At 36.1% G+C, this 22,353-nt stretch overlaps 1 protein-coding gene across 1 annotated transcript; it reads right to left on the bottom strand.

Moving 5' to 3' along the window:
- Positions 1–2,495: 2,495 nt before the first annotated feature.
- Positions 2,496–22,278, bottom strand: LOC121408233 (leucine-rich repeat-containing protein 43-like). Its single transcript, XM_041599627.1, has 16 exons — positions 22,043–22,278; positions 20,708–20,762; positions 20,303–20,496; positions 18,556–18,666; positions 17,555–17,688; positions 16,466–16,586; positions 15,619–15,736; positions 14,809–14,885; positions 13,720–13,881; positions 13,147–13,246; positions 7,046–7,284; positions 6,018–6,140; positions 4,426–4,644; positions 3,873–3,946; positions 3,608–3,609; positions 2,496–2,936 (listed from the first exon to the last, which is right to left on the bottom strand). Exons 1-16 carry the CDS (start codon positions 22,136–22,138, stop codon positions 2,680–2,682), a joined length of 2,082 nt encoding a protein of 693 aa, XP_041455561.1. The 5' UTR covers positions 22,139–22,278; the 3' UTR covers positions 2,496–2,679.
- Positions 22,279–22,353: the final 75 nt, after the last annotated feature.

Here is a 22,353-nt window from a genome sequence, read left to right as displayed (position 1 = left end):
CTCAACAATTCGCGCATTATTTTTTGATCGTGCCGCTCTCGGACTTTTTACTTTTAAGTCTTGCGCAACTTTTGAGACCAATTTTGTGTCACCCGGGTATGCAGTATGCTGTGTTTTCAGCCATTTTTTTTGGCTGGTCTAAATGTATTCATTTTATGCTCTTTATGATCTCAGAAGAGTCCCAAACAAATTTCATTGAAAAATGAAATGAAAAAAAAAAACATAAGAAATTGCAAAAAACGATATAATGCATGAGAAATTGATCTGATATTGCAAGTTTTTTCATGTACATTCGCTAAGAACACCACAAAGAGTTTCTATACCAAAAATTAGAACATTTGTTTAGGGAGTTAGAGGGAAAAATATGATTTTGCATACTAATTACACCTAAATTAGCATAACCACTTAATAGTAATTTGCAAAAAATAAATTATACGATTTTGTAGATTATGTGAGACAACCTGCGTGCCAATTTTTTTCGGCGAGATCGTACGGTCAACAGCCAAGGGGGGGGGCCTGGGAGCCCCCCCAGCCTTTCGAACTCCTAAATTACCCCGGCCTAGATAGGTTAATTGCACTGCTCTTTTCATTTTCAAGTCTTGTACACCTTCAGAGATGCACAAATATGCAACATTTTGTCAGTGCTTATCAGTTCCAAAATCACTCCATAATGTCATTATGTGAACAAAGTCAATCTTTCTGACCTTATTCAAGCCCTGCTTGGTGGAAGTTGAGATAATGAAAGTGTTCTGATTCTCCATATTTCAATGTGTATTTTTCAAATCTGTATATGTAGTCTGATTCATAAGCATATTTGGTAATGTAAATTTTTCTGAAGTGTCCTATCAAAAAAAAACTCTGACTCAAGAATTGTGACGACATATCTGTTCAGATTCACGTTCATAAATAGCATTTATTTTCAATTTACAGAAATAAAGGATTCATCATAATTTACATATTTACAAAGGAATGTACATATGTATATACATGTAACTCAGCAATTAGACAAACAGGAATTCACCCCCATATATTCAGCAAAATTTACATACGAGTCCATATAGCCTACTGATTTGAAAATTGAGTCAACAACCTCCAAACTTGGTCATAAAATGTATGAGAGAGGAGAGAAAGTTAATGGAGTACATTGGAGTATATTTGGGTAGATGGAAGATTGGCATTTGCCGTACATCAGTGATATTTTGAAGTCTCCATACATGTAGGTCGAGTTATTACCAATTTTTACACATTAAAAAAAAATCATAGCTTTCTTATTGTTTGTCTGATAATATTCAAACTTTCACCCATCTACTTGTCTGATTTTTCTATTTCCTCTAAAAACTACATTTTATTTGGGTCGGATTCCCCTTCAAGTGTAATAAGTGTGATAGTTTCAATATTTAACAACAAAAAAAGAAATAACATACCACTAATGTATTTCACAATGATTTAGAATAAATCAAAGATTTCAAACCGAAATTGAATATTTCATCTTGGCAAAAAAGATTGTTATCCCTTTCTTCATATGTCTTTGACACAGTATCCCAATGCCCCATTTTACAATTTCTGAAGCAGCAAAGGAAAAGTACCACATATACAGGGCATTTAGGAATGTTCAGTGCATAATCTGCATACCTCATGCATTCATTCATGTCTTAAAGAAAGAAGACTGGATATGTATATATTACCTTTTCTTAAAATATTGCCAACAATAATAGTTCTGTTTGGTTATGCATACATTTACAACACACCATGAATCCTTTTTTTAATGCAATGAAGAATACTGCAAAATAGAATATTTGAAATGGAATGATTCATCCACATATAACATTTAATGGGAAAGCTTACACATTCATGCATCAGAAATAAATCAAGAATGCCCTTAGAAGTTATAAATTTACCAATTTGCATTGAAAAAACTGCAAAGCAATGTCTTCAATAGAATTGCAAATTTAAGGATTATACTGATTATTACTTTTAAACATTTTTAGCATCAAACCAAAGATACTGATGCAATGACAATAGGCACAGTACAAGCTTGATTTTTATTTTCTTTAATTTCTTTCTTTGAAATGTATATATCATTTCAAGGTTCTGCATAAGAATTATTGGGCCAAGTCCCAAAATGTAAGTTTGTTCCAAACACTAAACAGTACAAGAAATAGGGAAATCCTTCTCCTCTTAATTATTTTGATTTCTTCCTTTGAAATGTATATGATATCATTTCAAGGTTCTGCATAAGAATTATTGGGCCAAGTCACATAATGAAGTTTGTTCCACACACTTAACAGTACAACAAATAGGGAAATCCTTCTCCTGTGTTTCAAGGTACATAAACAACCTTAAAATCAGGAATACTGATATGCTATAAAAGTCCTCCAGGTTTCTAAGATTCTTCCCAACAATCAGGGAGATATACCAGCTCTGATTTCATCTGAACAGTCCCTTGGAGAGGATCTTAATCCATTGGTCCTCTGCTTGCTAACAATATCCCATGCTCTCCTAGAAATCAGGCAAGATACCCACCACCGCCATTCATAAAAACTTAATAGTGTTTGTGATATCCTTTCCTCACATTATCGGATAAAGGAAAAGTAATGGTCCTTGCTCCTGCTTGCAACGGGCTCATAAATCCAATTTCCCCTGCCAAAACAGTTCACTATCAAATCGAAAATCTCGCGGTCATGCAGGGACCTCTGATTTTCCTTCCTCGCTCTCATGGACGGTCGGTGTGACAGCCGGGGCTAACTTGGGAATAGATTCTTGAGCCGTCTTCCAATGGACCAGTTCAAGCTCAATAGTGACAGTCAAAGGGGGAGGGGGCGGGGGCTTCTCCTCTTCGTCCTCCCCTGCGAGGGTGACCCCCGTATTGGGACGCTTTCCTCCCTTTCCGCCGTCCTTTTTGGCATCCTTGCCATCCCCCTTGCCTGGTTTTTTGCCTGAGAGAGAAAAAAAAACAGAAAGAAATTAACAATGATTTTCTATTTCAATATCAATCTTTTTAAGCTTTTGTTAGATAAATTATCTGGTAATGATTTTAATGAAGGACAATTGTTTTAACGTTGGAACCCGAATAACGCAGAATGAAACCCCAGGAAATGTCCACTTTAATGAAAATAGTGGATAGATTAATTACGACATGAGTAACTTATGAAAATTTGAAGTCTCAAAGCTCTTCACAGGCCATACCTTGTAGCAATAAAAGTTAAAGAGAATAACATGAGAAAGATACTCAAATAATGTTCTATTTTACTTTACCAATAATGATGTCAAAATAAGGCAACTCAACACTACCTGTGTTATTTTCCATGGTCTGCATCCCTTCCCCTCCCCCTTCACAAAAAAAAAGAAATTGTTTCAACCCTGACCATCTCCACAGAAATTTCCACAGAACAACAGGCCAAAAAGCCTGATGGGCGATTCCATGCTATAAAAATCAGCCATTTTCACAACATTTTTCAACCTGCTCCAAACGAACGCAGAACTTCAATTTGCTTTGTGGTAATATCAAAGTGCTACTGGGTGGACATGCAAAAAACTGACAACCAACAAAAATGTACTGTCCACAGGTGAATTAGAGCTTAAAATGTTGCGTTTTCACCATTTTCACCTCTAATTTGCCCATAATCAATTTTTTTGGGGGGTGTATTAGTTTTTCACATGACTACCCACTATAGCTTTATCATTGACAAAAAATAATATTTCATTGCTCAAGCATATGGCTAGGAAACTAGAAATTGTTTTCATAATGTCCCGTACAACACGTATGGAATCGCCCTGATGTAAAATAATATGTATTCCATTGAGAAATTTTTGTAAATTCATGAATGAAAACTCCACAAAAGGAATAAAAATGAAAAAGTAATGAATTTCACTTACCTTTATCTTGCTTTGCATCTTTTCCTTTCTTTCCTTTTGCTGATTCTCCTCCATCCTTCTTCTTCTTGTCCTTCAACAAAAAATAAAATTTTATTAGACAGTACAAAACAAGACTGTCCAATATTATCCATAGAAGTGACATTACATTTAATTTACTACTTAAAAATATACTCTGATGAAATATGTAGTCAATTTTAGTATTAAATGATTCATGATTTGGTAAGTATTTTACCTTACATTTAAGACACGTCTAGAGGAGACTAAAGCCAAATAATTCTAGATGTCATCTTGAGATGCACAGGTATAGTATATTTGGTGATACACCTTTATTTTTCATTATTTAGCAACAAAATGCAACATCACATTGCACTTCAGCATGAATAAATTTTAGCTTAAATTTAGCTCACTACAGTATAGTGAGCATTTGGATTACATACTATTAAAGTAAATTTCTTTAAATTTTTTAGCCAACTAGTAAAAACTTTGTAAACATTTTGCAAAAAATAATAACTGAAATTATACCAGTCAGTGATTTCTCACGATTCTCACCTTCTTTCCATCCGAGACCTCCTCTTCTTTCTCATCCTCCTGCTGTGCCTCCAGCGATCCACCCCCACAGATGCACACCTGTTCTATCTTGGTTTCACCATTCACTATCTCCCCCGTTTCTAAATGGTACGATCCCAGGATAGTGACCTCAGGGGGCATGTGAGTTAGCTCTATCTCAGGCTCTTTCTTCTTCTTCTTCTTTCCATCATCTTTGGCAGGCTGGATAGAAGAGAAATGTACAGCAGATTGATAACATATGTATCGCTAATATTATAAAAGTGCACTATTAGGATGGATGGAAAGCGCTCTTTTTTAAGAGAAAATTATCACAAAGAGCCTGAAAATAATTATGTTGAAATCAATATTTTAAAATAAAATATATCATTGTAATTCATTTATTGGGATGGATTTTGAGAATGTTTGCAGCATGTATTGTCTTAGTCCCTACACAACTAAGACAATTTAATCTTTCAACTTTTCTGTCCTAATTCTCATCAAGACCTAGGAGAAAAAAAAACATAACAATAGGTCACCTAATGGCCATTACCATATACCTGATGGAAAGAGGCAGAAAGACTCCCTGACATCATTAAATAATAATAATAATCTTTTATATATTGCACTTAATATATCGGAACGACGTGTCTAAGCGCTGTACAGATATATTATTACCCCCTTCATCGGATTCAATCAGTCATTCTCGCACACATTATGTGCACATCCTCCACTCCCTGGGGAGTATTCCAGTCAGTCGCCGGTGAGGCACACACAGTACTGGAAAGCTACAATGACTTTCACATCAATTCACAGAATTGGAATTAAATTACTTTTTTCCTTCCTTTTTCTTTTGTTTCGCCTTTCAAAATTAAGGACAGTGCTTCCAGAAAAGGCAATGACCTCTTTTAAGGAGTCAAGTTTGAAGTTGATCCCTTTAATAGACAGTCCTTCAGTTACCTCAATAACAAGATATTTCAATGTATACATTAACCTCATGACCCCCAAATCTAATCAGACCATTGTCACTTCCAAATTCACATATGAGCCAAATTTGAAGTTCAACACTCACACGGTTCATTTTGTTATCACAAGAACAAGTTACTTTCAGGTATGTAATGACCTCTGTGATAGGGCCTTGTCTTACAAAGAGTTACGATTGATTCAATTAATTGTACCTCTATGGAAATCCATGTGTTCTAATCTTTTCTACAGGAAATGTGCAAAATGTCCTTTGTACACAAAGGAGAACACACCAAATTGTCAAGCAATCGATGAATATTTTTTTTTATCTAGAAATTTTTTTGAACTAACATGCATATTATATGTTGATTTTGCTGGCTTTCCATAGTTGCGATTGATCGGAACAATCAAAACTCTTTGCAAGACAGGCCCCTGACCTCGTGACCCAAAATCTAATCAGAACAACGTCACTCTGATATGCATACTTGGACCAAATTTGAAGTTGATCTGTCAAACGGTTCTTCGGTTGTCGCGAGAACGAATATGTGACAGATGGAAGACCTAAAACATAATGCCTCTGGCAATCACCTAAGCAAAGGCATAAAAAATTGATCGAATGTTAAAGTTACTCTTACCTTAGCATCTTTTGGTTTGTCTTTGTTGACACTAGCTCCTCTTTTCTCAGGTTTACCTCCGTCCTTCCCTTTCTTGCTCGTAACACTCCCTCTTCCATCATCCTCAGCAGGATATGACAGGACCTGAAATTAAAATGAAATCATGAAGATTGATCATAAAAATATTAACTGTTTAGACTTATAAGAGCCAGATCCATGCTTGTCTATTCTCTTTGATAGAAAAGTGCCCCATTTCCCTCTAGATCTGCCCATTGTTACATGTTGATGTCCCCAGTTTGGGGAGAAATGAAAAGTGAAAAGTGAAAGTGGTAACACTCCCTCTCCATCATCCTCAGCAGGATATGACAGGACCTGACATTAAAATGAATCATGAAGGTTGATCACAAAATATTACTGTTTAGACTCATGCTTGTCTACTCTCTTTGATAGAAAAAGTGCCCCATTTCCCTCTAGGTCTGCCCATTGTCACATGTTGATGTCCCCAGTTTGGGGAGAAATGAAAAGTGAAATCCGTCCCTTTCTTGCTGGTAACACTCCCTCTCCATCATCCTCAGCAGGATATGACAGGACCTGACATTAAAATGAATCAAGGAGATAATGATCATGCAAATTTGCAATTGTTTATTCACTGTTTAGCCTCGTGAGAGCTAGATCCATGCTTGTCAATAATTCTCTTTTAATAGAAAAAGTGCCCCACTTCCCTCTGGTATAATTCTAGATCTGCCCCTTGTCTCATGTTCATGTCCCCAGTTTTGGGAGAAATGAAAAACAAAATATAAAATCGTAAAACAAGAATACAGAATTGCACGGTTGAACTATTCTTTTATTCACAAACAAAATTATCAAAATACAGCAACTCCCCCACCCCCAAAAATAATTATTTGAAACCTACTAAGGTGAACCTGAATTATTTGTTGGCTTTTCAATAAGCTAAGGCATCTTACAGAAGAGATGAAGTACAGCTGCCAGCTTATCGTCAGGTGATTGTTCTAATTTGTAAATAGGTTCATCCCCTTTATAAGCTTTACCTTATCCTCCTTGATGTCAATATCCAGTCCTTTCTTGAAAAGCTCCTTCAATGCAGGCAAATCATCAATCTGAACCTCTCTCTCATACACCAGCTCCATCCCTTCTTCTGCCCAAGGAAGCCCATCAGTCCTGTAGGGAACCAGCTTGAGTGGTTGCTGAGATGGGAGCGCCTCATCCTCACTAATCTCTGTTGCCTCCTTCTCTGGCACCGTGGCTACTGTGCTGACATTATCAGTTTCTGACAAAAAAAGTATTAAAGATATTAAAATAGATTCAAACTAAGTGTTTCATTCATTAATACATAATTTATCCAACACTTTTGTAAATTTGAATCTGGCAGGCTGACAGGGGGAATAGTTTTCCTAGTATCACATGTCAATTTTGCCTATGCTGCTTTATTTACTTTATATGGCTGCTAAACAAAATGCCTATTTGTATAAGAGATTTTGTTGTTGTTCTGACTGTACACAACTTTCATGAGATTTATTTCTGAGTTTGAATATTTTCTTTAATGACAAAAATTGCTTATCAGATTTGAGAATTGATATTAATTCCTGCTGAAGTATTCCCCAGTGTCATTGTTATTAGACAGGCATGTGTGTGCTAGTAAAATGGGACCTGGCCCAAATGCCCCTCGGGGAGTGGAGATAATGCAATTTTACATGTGGAACAGTGATTGAATCCAATGTCAGGGTTGTACGATGACAACATGTCATAAGCATGCATTAAAGGGGAATCCAACCCAAATAAAAACTTGTTTCTAGAGGAAAACGAAAAATCAGACAAGTTGATAGGTGAAAGTTTGAACAATATCGGACAAACAATAAGAAAGTTATGAATTTTTAAAAGTTGCAAATATTGTTAATCACTATATACATGGACACTTCAGATTGCCTGCACATGTGATGTCATAGTGATGTAAGGCAAGGACTACTTAAGAAAAAAACCAATACATAAAATGGCTAAAAAGTTATTTTATTTCTAAAGTTTTACTTCAAATTATATTTTTCTTTCAGGAGGGCATAAAACAATGTACTACCTGGGTTATATTTAGATTACTGCCCCAGGGGAATAGGTACTTGGGAGAAAACCACAAATCCCTGATAATTAAGTACATGGCCTATAGGAAAGTTGTCCTTGCCCCTTGTCTTAATTTATTTACCCAGTTGCCAGTTTGAAACCTACATAGTCTTCGGGATCTCAATTTTAAAACAGTCTTAACTTTCTATTGCTTTTTTTATTTCTCTCAAACTTTCACCATTCTGTCTTATTTTCTCCATTCGGACACACATCATGACGAAAATCTCTCGTTTGAGGGCTGTATACCCCATTTTTCCTTATCAACAAATATCTTCTCCCAGTAATACAAATCCTATTGCCCTCAAGAGATTAAATTTAAGTATAGAAACACCTGTTTCTTGACCTCGGTCCGCGAAGATAATTCACCCCAGCATCTACGGTCACAGCAGGGGGCCACACACGATGGATTGCAATGTGTGTAGTTCCGGCGAGCGCATGGCCATGGATGTATACATGCGTTGATAGAAAGTTTTTTTTCTTTCTTTCCTTCTTTCTTTCTTTCTTTCTTTCTTTCTCTCTCTCCCTTCCTTCCTTTCTTTTTTCTTTCTTTCTTTCTCTCTCTCTTCCTTCCTTTCTTTCTTTCTTTCTTCCTTCCTTTCTTTCCTTCTTTCTCTCTGTCTGGCTGTCTAATTCTTTTCTTTCTAGACTTATTTTCTTCCTTCCTTTCTTTCCTTCTTTCTCTCTGTCTGGCTGTCTAATTCTTTTCTTTCTAGACTTATTTTCTTCATCCACCCCCTTTTGATCTACACCTCTAAAGAACGTGCATTTGCCAATCATATCTGTAGTAAGGCCTATGAATGTCCTTTTCTCAAAGCTGAGGTGTAGGCCTATACATAGAACATTAAAATACAAAGACCAGCATTATGAATCACAATGTTTGGATAGCATTTCAATGTTCTATTCATATCTATTCAGAACGTTTTCTAATTCACATGCGTTATTAGCAGGTGATCTTCTTTATCTCCCATTATTGTTCTTATTTTGTAGGCCTATAGCCTGTGTATACGGTAAACCTCCCTCTGAAATACCTTTCTTGGTTTCATGTTTTCTTTCAGATTTGTTTCCACCAAGGCGTGCCGGAACACTTTCAGTTTTTTTTTTTTGCCCGAAGGGGGCACAATATTTTTGAAAGCGTGAGATACGGAAGCGATCGAGCGGGAGAGGGTGTGGTTGAGGGTGTAAAAATTGAGTGTAAAAGTTGCGTTTCTAAGAGCATTCAAAAATAAATTTCTTGAGAATTAAACAGTCTTGGGGTTCTTTTTGATCCTGTTTCCTCCCTTCTGACCCAGACTGGTGTTTCTTCATGATCAGGGTCGCAGTTCCAGCAAATTACGAGCCTTATTGCAAACTCTATTGTTTTAAACCAATGTAATATAGGCCTTTTAAAGACTTTAAGATGACAAACATGCATGACCGTATGCATCCGGGGGCCACCGATCGAGAGGGCAAAATTCACCCAAAGTGTGCACGAAATCTTTCAATTTTATTCTAGAAAATGCAAAAGCTCCCCCATCACCATGGGCGGAAATCCCAGGGGGACAGGGGGGACGCGTCCCCCTACCATTTTGGAAAGGGGTACATAATATCAAATGTCCCCCTACTATTTGTGCTCTTTTATTATGGAAAAAATACATAATTTCAAATCGAAATTATATCCTCGAATTTCGAAATATATATAAACAGATAGTTTTTGTTAAGAACTTGGTTAGGAAAAGAAAAGGCATACCGGCCCAACTATTCTCCAACTCTCATCTAGCCCTTTATACCAGCCAAAGAGTGATGACATTGATGACATCGATGGCCATTGTCAATTTCATAACTAATAAAAATGATGAAAAAAGAAAATCGCCTCTGAATTTAGTGCATAGACGGTTAGACGAGAATGTTCCATACCCAGTAAAATCATACCTTTGTTAATCCAATTCACTTTCCCTTTATTCCAAATTTACTTGGAATATACTGAGAATATTTTCATTGTTTGCGTACTCAGTATAAAGAATAGTTTTCATGAGTTATGATTAATCCTTCACAATGAACTTTAACTATGCTTTATCCCCCAAATTTGTTTTTAAACACTCTATTAACGAGACTTATACTCCATTTTTACACAAAATTCCTGCCGTGGGAGGGGTCATCATAGGTAGATCAAGGGGCGAAGCGGCGGAAGGTGAGGCGAAAAATAAGAAGAAAGATAGGACCGGGAAGAAAGTTGAATGATGGAAGGGAGGTGAATAATTGGGAAAAAAGAAAACTTTCAGGACATGTTATAAAAATAATAAAATCGCTTGCGCTTTGCATAAATACACAGCCATCTTTTTATTTCAAAACGTGCTTGATTTTTTTTCACTTTTTTGGATCGAAATATATAAAATCAAATCATTTATCTAAGAAGATATCCATCTTTTTCATAATTTGTAGGTTTAGATATTAAAGAAAATTAGCTTGCCATTCGGTTTTAGTCTGAAATGTATTCATTAAAAGGTTAAACGTTATCACACTGTAATAAGATGGAAAAGGGGCTTTTCAAAGGTATGTTTCACAGAGGAACTGTTCGTCAAAAGACGCCAGGCTTACTATGATAATGTCATTGCTCCGTCAGGGGCAAAATTGTTCATTTTTGACAATAGAAATGACAATTTTTGGGCATAAAAGTGCCTTCATCGTATACTTTTGTCCTTTAATTATTTAAAAATTTATCATTTTTCTACTTTCAGGGGGGCACATGGGGGGGGGGGCAAAATCTCGTTTTGCCCCCCCAAAAAATTTATTTGGGGGGGGCAAGTGCCCCCTGCCCCCCTCGCTTCCGGCGCCCTTGTTAAAGATATATAGAGAGAAATAGAGATGGGGTGGAAATTCCACCCCATCTCTATTTCTCTCTCTCTCTTTCTCCCGACAAAAAGGACAGGGCGCTAATTTTAATCACCTCATATTAGCAGAATGATAAATTTTGAACTAGAAAATAAAACAGACATTTATCACAATCAAATATGGGCATGTTCAAATGGGTCGCTTGATCAAAGATAAAAAAGGACACTGCAAAGGAACTTTCACTATTGTAGAGTGGCCAAATGTTCAAAGATACACCTCACAAAATCAGTTGTAAAACAAGCAAACTCAAATCATATCAAACAGCCAGAAGCACCAAATAAGAAGAACCTAAAATATAATTGAAGCTGAACTAAACCCAAAATAAAGATGTCGACTAAATGAAGTCAAGTGATGCTCTGATTTATTGGTCAGCAATCTAGACCTCACAAGGCATTGCCTTTACAAATTTTACATTCAAATATATTCCAAAATAATGTCACATGATAAATTCAACCAATAAAGAAACAGAGAATGGAAGAACCAAGAAAAGTGGAAGAACCAAGGTTGAAAGGTGAACCAATGAGGATGAGATAGGATGATATGAATGAAGAAGAATGTTATGAATGTATGAGAAAAGGACAATAGAAACATGTGGAGATGCATGGAGTTGGAATGGCAATGGAATGATGCGATGTAGAAACTAAGGAATGAGAGAAACAGGTGTGTGACAATGGTATAGAAATGGGAAGTAAAGAAAAGTATGGAAAGCAAAGTGTGAAATAAATAATAAGATTAAATATGGCACAATTCAACCCTTACACTATGAAAAGGGGGCTAAGGGGGGGGGGCAAAAAACAACTTTTTTTAAAGTGATTATTCAACAAGATGTACTTGAGGAAGGGGAACATATTAAAAATGGGCACTGAAGGGATCGGGGTTCAACGGGCACGCGGTTTTGTAAACTAAGACACGTGATCGATCTTTCCAACACTCCATCTTCCCAACTCATCAATCGCCTGAACTCGCTCTCCAACGATGAACATTTTGACTTACAAAAAAATTAGCACAACATATCTAAGTTAGACATTTAATGGTGGAAACTAAAAGTATAAACGACCCAAAACAAACGGTGGAATGGATGCAGCGCACATGGGCAGTTTACCGGAGAACCACGTATGGTGCAATAATACGTTTGCGATTAAAAAATAGTTACAGGCATAGTTTGTATTTAAATTATGAATAAGACTTTGGGGTAAAAAAAAATAATGATTTCATATTTTTGTGCATATCAGCAGCATGATTATTATACTTTGTATGTTGGTATGCCATTACTTCTATTTTTCGAACGTTAAGACTGTATCATTGCGCGAGTGAACCCATTTTCTTGCTGGACGGACAGAAACTATGCATGCATCGCGGTCCTTGCATGCTAAGCATACCGTAATTTTTATTCGCTTACTTTCCTTATTTCAAGGTCGATTTTCTTCGTTCGAAATTGAAAATGGACTAGTATTGGATGTCTGAATGTAATATGCCTTTGAAAACGTGATTAATATCGAATACAATAATTTCATTCCGAAGATCCTTCTACAGGCAGACAAGTCTTACGTAATAGCACAGCGTTGTTTATCATTTCGTCCTTGGCTCAACGCTCATTTAGCTGGCCCGTGGTGGTGAAATCGAGACAAGGGGATTACCTGGCCAAGATGGGTTTATCGGGGTTGGAAAAGTTTCCAAACGCGAATCGGGGTATAAAACCGCAGTTTGCAGTCCGAAGTGAGGTCGAGAATCAAACGGGACATTTTCGTAATGTTTTATGACCAAGGCTGGATTCCCATTTAATGCATGATTTCAAGCTCTACATAAATGTAACTACTATTATCATTATTTCTGGAAATGGCAGAAACTGAATTGGCCTCAATTCAATATCATGCTTTGGATTATACAGTGTATTACACTTATTCAGAGGTGGTACCAGGGTATGTTGATATGGAAAGGAGGGAGGGAGGGGGGGGGGCAAATGTCTAGAAAAGTGAATTGCATTTGTAAATTCAACTTGACCAAGGAGTTAAAAACCTTCACTCGGATTTACTATTTGCTTCGCTACTGCCAACCAAAAACAAGTTGGAAAACAAATTCTTCTTAAAGGTTTTACAGAAACTGCAAGAAGAATTTATACGTATTTTTAAAATCTATAACAGTGAAACACTACCTGTTCCATCTTGATGACCATTTTCCTGGATACTTCCATTCTCTTGTGGTTGCTGGTCTTCTTCTGCCTTTCCTCCAGGTCCATCTGCTTGTTCATCCAACTACATGTATATCAAGAGATGTAACATAATATTATTTCAATGCAAATAAGTTCTACAATGCAGGGGCTGCGTAACCGCGGGGGGGGGGGGGTTCTTCAGCCCCCACTTTTTTCCAAAACCGTGTACAAAAACTTAAAAATTACTATAGGATTGTGATTTTTAGCATGGTCAGCCCCCCCCCCCCCACTTTGAAAACCGTTCCGTGGCCCCTGCAATGTGCATACAAAAATATATAATGAATAGGCTGGATGCATATACAAAAATATATACACAAGTATCTAATGCACATATGAATTATTCAATGCACATTCAAAATATATTGAATGCATAATTATATGAAAAATATAATGTATAACAATTTTGCTGAACTTTTTTTCTTAAAAAAGTGTTGAACCGTTTATATTGAAATTATTGAAATTAAGTATCACTTTGATTGAGAGTTATTAATTCCCTATATAACCTTGGGTACTTACATTAGCTTCCTTCTCCCCTTCCTCCTCCTTTCCATCTTTCTCTTGCTCTTGATTTTTCTCTCCATCCTTCTGAGAATTAGTGTTTAAGAAGTCTTCCAAAAATTGGAACTCTACATAATACGTCCTTGTGATGATAGGAAAGTCTGGTAATTCTTCTGTTGCCTGACAAAGAATTATATATAAATAGAGACATTCCATTAATATAATTCTTAGTGATATGAACTTTTTAGATCAATCAAATGAAAACAGTATTGACTTTTGCTATTTCAATCTTCTGATCCAACTAGAAAACTGCTCCCTTTTATTATGTGTACTTTAAAATTCCATGAATTTACAGTTCATGATGGATACATTTATTTGGGTTTTTTTACAAGCAGGTTTTTTTACAACATTCCTAATCCTTTGGACAGAGTTTTAATACATGTAGTTTAAACAATTTTCAAATATATATTATTCAAACCAACTTGGATTAAGAGGAAACTTCTCCTGAAGTACTACTTAATACTGAACAGTCACTGCATCTTCTTGGCACTTAATGTCTATGGGGAGTAAAAAACTGGGAGGTTGTTGTGTAAAATTGTTTGGGAAGTTACGCACAACTATAAAATCAACTAAACATAACAAGCCAATCAATTCTAATCGCACTAGCTAAAGTGGAAATATGAAGAAAATGATTGGCACTTATTTTATCTACCTAATTCTGAGCAGACTATACTATTTGAAATGGATTTTTAGAAATGGACTCATATTGTTTGTAAACATCTGAAAAGGGGTTCTGCTGGTATCTTGGCACTTCATATAGCAGTGTTGTTGGTAAAATCATGAACTACGCCATCAGCTTTATGTCACGCCCACATAAACAAAAAGTTAAGTTGGATATACACTACAAAGTCATAAATAGTCAGACAATATTTTCGTAGAGGTACCCTGCTTTGAAGTCATTAAATAGATGATGCATATTATCATTACATACACTTGCAACATGACTTCATGTCACACTTATCTCAATGTAATAGAGCCCACATGACCTATTCTTAATGAGCTTTTATTCAGTAATTCAATACCTGGTAATAAACCTTGATTACATACCTGCAACTCTGCTGGCATTGGGATTCCTGACAAAGCACGCAATTTCAGAATGATCTTTGCTTCATCTCGTACAAACTCTGATGACACATATCGAAAAAATAGAAGTAAAAGTAGTCAATATACAGGTATTAAAATCATAACTTTTCATACTAATGAGGGAAAACACTGATAATGATAAGGAATGACAAGGAGAAAAAAGCCCTCCCCCCCACACAACAACAAAAAAGAGGAAAGAGAATGGAAAAGGAGGAAGAAGTGGAATATGAAGGAGAAGAAGAAAAAGGAGAACAAGAAATTAGAGTGAATTTTAGCAATATCAAGATACTTTCATATATGCCTTGTGAATTTTGACCTCATACCCACCCAATCTAAATAGTTATCCAAGTTTGATATGACCCCGCAACGGTCCTTTATTCATTTTAAAAACAAGATTTAATTGGGTATAAATGAGTCAGACCTTCGTGGCCTTTCCCTATTTATTAACATAAATTTGAATTAGATCATCTTTGTTCCCTGAGCAGACAGGAGCTAAATTTGAAGTTGATTCCTAAAATGGTGTTTTAGTCATCATGAGAATGAGATATTTGAACACACGAACCCCAAACTAATCAGATCATTATCACTACTGCTATTTGAATACACGAACCCCAAACTAATCAGATCATTATCACTACTGCTTGAATCAAATTTGAGGTTGATCTTCAAGCACTCATAAAATACACAATACTTCTGGCAACCACTCTTGATGTGTAGAGGCATTAAGAAGAAGAAAGACAAGGAACTGGAAAGAAAAGTAGAGGTCTCTCTCACCTCTCCGCCTGGCTAGTCCTTTGAAGTGATGCTTCTCATCTGCTGATATCTGCATATCATCAAGGATAGTCAATTTTCGCAAGCTATCAACCGTGTAGCCCCGGTAACCAGGCAGCAACTGTAATGAAGAATTATATTGTAAACAATGAGCTGTTGATTCAAACTGTGTGAACTTGAATCCTTGTTTCACAAAAGAAAATTCGACAGGAAGCAAAGGAGAGGGGTTTTTCCAACTAGAAAACAACTGCATTTTCCCCAAACAATGAATGCCTTGGAGAAAAAAATTAGAGTTAAGATATTGATTCTGCAGAAACGTCTTTCAAAACATCCCTTTTCTGTGTTTCATTTTTGTGATTTGATTACACACAACCACGATTCTGCAGAAACATCTTTCAAACCATGATTCTAGGGTAAAAGAGTGGCAATTAAATACACCCTCCAACAACGTGGAAGTCAACTCTCTGTTAATAAGAAAAGCTTGTAAACACAGTGACAGCAGGGCCCAGTCATACAAAGAGTTACAATTAATCCAATTAATCATAACTCTATGGAAATCCTCCAGGGTCATCATTTTTTCTACACAAAATTTGCACAATGTCAAAGAGAAACACATTGAATTTTCAAGAAAACAATGACTGCATGAATATACATCATAGCTAGAAAATATTTTAATAGATGTTGACGTTGCTGGCCATCCATAGTTGTGATTGATCACATCAATTGCAACACTTTGTAAGACGGGGCCCAGATCACAAATGCAGCTATTATAAATACTAGAAACCTGAGAGAATCAAAGATTCAAGAAGGCAGACTTTATCTGACGCAGAGTGGCATAGAAAACACTTACTGCTAGTGGATTTCCAATGAGAACAAGATTTCTGAGTTTAGGTAAAGTCTGAAGCTTGTAGATAACTTCTTTGAAATCACACAGATTGTTGTAACTTAGATCCAACGATAAAAGCTGTGGCCTGTGAAAATAATGTCATAAATAAAGGATAATGAATTTCACATAAACTCTGGTTTAACATTTATTGTGGTCTTAATTCGTCCTCAACTATGGACACCAACATGTGACAGAAATCTCTAAAGGTAGATGTTTGATGATTTAGCTTATATGGCATGCATTTCAGTCAACAGCACTTTCTCAAAGATGATACACAGTTAAATGAACTTTCATCTAATATATAAAGGAAATGCAACATATTTGTATGTACTCTTTGATCTATCATGATTTACTTTGTACCAATCATACAGCAAATATTAACAGTTATATCTGCTCCATTCACATGTTGCTGTTGTTTCTTTTGATGCAGAACCTTAAACTCTTAAAAACCTTAAACAATAAATCAATACATCCTTTCTCAATTAATTTACAATCAATTGAAATTAAAAAAAATTAAAAGATATAATTCACCATTACGAGAAAAAATATAATTGTTGCCAATTTGAAGAAAAAAAAGATGAAGTGACACTCTCCCCATCAATGTACGTAAGGCATCATCGTTAGAACTGTTTAAGTCCCTGCTTAAAACCCACCTCTTTTAATTAGTTTCACTTTCCAATACTATACGCTTCTATTGTGTTCTGTATGAAATCATACCCCTCAGTTAATTTGCATTATCATACTGCGTTCAGATTTTTAAGTCGGATTGTGTTCTTAGTTATTATGATTATATAAATTTACATACATGATTATCGACCCGTTACATTCTAGTTGTGTATTTGCCGATTATCTCTTTATTTGTACGCATAATTAATAATTAATTTTTCGTAATGGTATTTTCAATTTCAGTTCCTTTGTTCTTTATTTACTGAAATATCTTGTATTCTTTTCTCCCCTTCGTTCTTAGCGCTTTGAAACTTATGTATAAAGCGCTTTATAAATGTTGTATATTATTATTATTTTAAAAAATTGATTGCCCTAAATATAGCTTACCAATAGGGCCCTGTTAGGTAGTCATGGAGGGCTGATATTCTGTTGAGACCTAGACCTAAATGAAGGAGACCTGGTGGAGGGGCATTACACAGTGGTTCCAGATCACTTATCTCGTTGGCTACAAGTTCCAAAACCTGTATTACAATTATCACACGTAATAGAATAATTGAGGTGCATGTACTATTAGTTATGAAGTAAGACATAACTTTGTAAAGGTACTTATTTCTATAGGCTTTTATACAAGATAGAGCTACTTGGAGATAGTTTTATCTCCAAATCATGCATTAAAATTAAAGAAAAGAACACATGCGGATCAAAGTGAAGTGAAAAGTTGTGAAAAACCATAACAAAATACAGTCAGTCAGGGCAGCCCTATAGTATTCAACATTTACAAATACAAAGGATCCATGCAGGGCACACAAGGATCAGGTCCCCCCCCCCTTTTACCCACATCTATAAACAAATAGTATCCAATCCCCCTCTTCTATCCCCCCTTGTAAGTTAGACCCAAAAAAGTCAATCCTTGAAGTAAATATAAATAATTATTCACCAAATCCAGGGGGGGGGGGGGTAGTTACTGCACTGAAGCCATTTTCCCCAACATGTATTTCTGCTTATAATTCAAGGAGCACTTCTGCAACTCATTTGCTGCAATGTTAGATTCATATATGAATCACCCTTTCACTCCCTTGTATTTTATTGGGCTGTGACCGGCCCCGACATGACCTGAGGGTGTTTCATACAGATTTAGTCATGCTTTGATAGACGTCAATGCGCAGGTTACTCAACACATAATCTCAATGATGGACGATCGCAGGAGCATGCATTCCATGTGAATGATCCGATCAATGGAACTGAGAGATAAGAGTGATTTTTAAAATACCTACATCTTCATGAACTCCCCCCCCTGGACTTTAATTTATTTGATATTTGAAGAAAAAAATAGCAACCAAAGAATACCATGAAAAAAAAAGAAGAGAGAAAGAGATACTTAGATTTACCTGTAATGTTATTGGAAGATTTCTAGAGTCTACACTTTGTAATGAGTTGGCACTGAGAGTGAGTTCAATCAACCTTGGAAACTGAAGCATCCCTTTATCAACATTACATACCTAAAAGAACAAGAAGAATAAGAAGTTGTAAATGCAAACTATCAATTAGTAAAAATAATTATGATTACATGACTACAGATGGCTTCTAATCTGAACAAAGCTCTAATTTCTAAATGGAGATTTGATTCAAAGAACTCATAAGGTTTTTTTCTCTCTTGATACATCATGCTGCTTGTAAAAAAATATTTTTGTTAAAGTTTTGTAATTGTTCTTATTGTTAACAAGTAAAATTGATATGCAATAAAGTACATGTACAATATGGATTCTCAACTGTGAACAGTCAAACTTTATGCCTGTGCTCAGTTTGGATATATATATTCCATATCCAACTTAAATGTTAAAATAATGACCTCTGTATTGTTTTACCTTTATTCTTGTAATCCCAAACTTAAGCGTATTTGCTGACTGTATGCCAAATTTTCAATACACATGTGATACATTGTAGAAACACCCAATAGACTTATTAAATTTGACCATAGAAAATAATATATAACTAGAAAATATTTCAAATGATGTCTTGTTCAAATCCAAGCTCTCAATGTAGGAAAAAAAAATTACCGGTAAGCCAACAGACCGTGTTGAAACAAAAATTCCCCTTTTTGATAAAATATTACAGTTGACATTTCATCTTTTCTTTTTTGAATTACTATCTCTTCTTGTTGAAACTTTCTTGTTGCTCAATCAAAGATTGATCTAATGAAACATCTGCACATGAAGCCAAATATAAAGACTATCCAGAAACTTAAACCTTACCCCAACACTCATTTTACTCTAAACCAAGATAAATATCAAGTCTTCCCTAATACCATACATGAAATCAGAGAAGGGGAGGGTCCCGGGGGGGGCCACTTCCATTCACGAGTGGATACCATGCACGACCATGGGGTCTCGAAAAGCACCCTAAACACGTAATTTCTATATACTGAAAATGCACCCCTTAACAAGTATTGGCGTGTGAAACCCTACCCTTAACAAGTATTAGAAACAAAACGATACTCTTGGCAAATATTCCCTGAAATGAACCCCTAAACAAGTACAGGAATGTTTTATTGTTACGGGTCCTTCGGTTGTCGGCTTTACCTTATTTGGTTTAGAACGACCCCACCTTCTACACCTCGCGCAAATCGGACTCTAAACACGAAGTGTCGGGGCAAAAAGGACATCCTTTATAAAACATTTTAATTTTGTTTTATCATCCCGGCAGATTTGACCCTAAACACGTAATTTTCCTAGCGAAATAGATACCCTTTTTTCATTATTTTTGTGTTTTTGACACCCTTATCACGTTACGTACGTAACGTGCCCTATCGTGAAAAAGACATCCTTTTTACGTGTTTTTTTGGTCGCGCATGGTATCCACTCGTCAATGTAAGTGGCCCCCCCGGGGGGAGGGTACAATAAGAAACTCGACATTTTGCAAAATATCTTTTGATTAAATAAAAACAAAGATCTAATTTGCATCTAGAATCCAATATCAGAGCACAAAGGGACAAATGCATTTCTCATCAAAGGAGAATGAATAATAGTGAACACCTTTTTGAAGAAGCATGCCTCATGTGCAGTGTGCAGCCGAGAAGTACAAAGTGTTGCAAGAGAAAATGTCAAGTTCCCTTTGTGCAACCCTGTATAACCTTACATTCTTATCCACGATCTTCATCGTCTGGAAGTGTTTCAGGATGAAGTTCCTGGTGATCAACCACGGGCTTTTGACAGCGATCTCCCTCAGTTGACGGGCCTCTTTACTCCAGGTATAGTCCACACTGTAAGGGGAGTACTTGGATGTCACTAGCTCCTCCAGAGTCTCCTCCTGCTCCTTGCCGGCTCCATAATCTACAGAAGGAAGATAAAAAGGAACAATAATCTCTATTTATTTCTTGATGGGTTACCACACATCACATTGTATATAGTTTAATAGCAACTATTTACCTATTTTACTCATCAGACAGCATTGGTTTTCAAACAATGGATCATCATATTATCGGAAAATTGTTTTTTCTCTCTCTCCCAATTAGACAATACTGTCATTGATTTCATAACTCACCTCTAAGGGTAACTGAAAATTGGGTGACTGGATTCCTGTTGTCTGACGCAGTCCTCTGTAGAGATAAAGAAAAAACAGATGAAAACAACACCATTCAATCTCTTTAAATGTCACAAGCAGAATGAATGAAATCACATATTCTCATCGCTCATCCCGAATTCACTCTCTGTCATACATTTTCAATATGAACCATTCATATGAAATTTCAAGTACATAACACATTACAAGCTTCAGTCTCTTTGTATTGTCTGTTGTTTCAATGAGGCTATAATCTATCCTGCAGGAATCTAACCCATTTGTAACTAAGGTTTAGCAAAGTATAGACATGCCTTCCCAAGAACTTAGTTAGGGGCCGGCAAGGGCCGCTTGGCAAGGGCAGGCCAAGAGGAATCATAGACATGAATGGTCTGCACGTCTATAGTTTCTTTGAAGCATTCAAGTGCAGTATTTATAAGAAAAAATCAAGACAAGACATTATTATCATATGAATACTTGACTCAAATTTTTATCAAATGTTTTGTGCATTTACTCTTAAGAATATTAAAGATCAACATCAATATAATAAAAAAAGAGATCAATATCAATAAAAAAAGTTTTATGGTCAGTTCCCCCATGTCTGCGCGGTCTCCCAAGTCTGCGCACACGCGTATCTGTGCGATTCTAGTTAAAGAAGATACGCAACGAGCACGAACTTTACAAATGCAATACGTAGGCAGGTATTCATTAAAAAATCCGACTCAAAATGGTGGAAAAATAATGAATTCAGGGCATTTCATGTGTCAGCCTAAGAAATGCAGCCTTTGTCATCAAAATCCCTGAAACGTGTGCAAAGTGAATGAGTGCGCAGACATGGGGTACCATTGTTTTTTTCAATCTGAAAATGACTGCCTGCAGTTTTTTCAAGAAAATCCTATATTTTCTTTTATTTTTAAATGAGAAATTTGGTACACTTACTCTTAATAATATAAGGAACATTATCAACTCAAAGATTTTGTGTAATAAGAAAAAAATCATGTTAAATCTGAACTCAAATTGTTATGTGCGCAGACTTGGGGCCCACCATCATACTTTAGAAAGTCATTTGGAAAAGTTATACAAGTTATAAGCAAAGTTTCATCAATTATTAATTAATTCTAGAACAAAATGTTAGGAAATATTATAGAGAAAAAATAGAAGATGATTAAAACTATTGAAATCATATATTTAGTGTAATCCAAAGACAAAAAAGAAGGCTTCAGACAAAATAAATTGTCCGGACACCCGACCCCTCACTCAGGCCCCCATCCTACTAGACCTAAATTATAATACGTGGGACTACGCTAAACTTTGACTCACCCATGAACCTGTTCCACACGGAAATTCATCTAAACAGAGAGTCCTCAGTTGCCGCTCAAAAGCAACGAATGCATCAACTCCGGTTGCAACTGGCATTTCGAATCAACCACTCCTTCTTTTGGATGAAATCATGTAACATTCGAAGGATTCGATTGTGTTTTGCAAAATCTCAGCTACAGATCAGTGGCAGTAGCATCATGTTGTTGTAGCAACCCCGCCATCTTGTGTCCTGTCAATGTCATGTCTGATCGTGTGTCCGAGCGCGACGCGACGTACGTCGACCGCCCTACCTCGATCGGAATACGGCGCTC

Source organism: Lytechinus variegatus, chromosome 2 (genome assembly GCF_018143015.1).
Source record: "Lytechinus variegatus isolate NC3 chromosome 2, Lvar_3.0, whole genome shotgun sequence".
Taxonomy (NCBI): domain Eukaryota; kingdom Metazoa; phylum Echinodermata; class Echinoidea; order Temnopleuroida; family Toxopneustidae; genus Lytechinus; species Lytechinus variegatus.
Note: the sequence above shows the minus strand (reverse complement) of the source record. Positions and strands in the feature narration are given on the sequence as shown.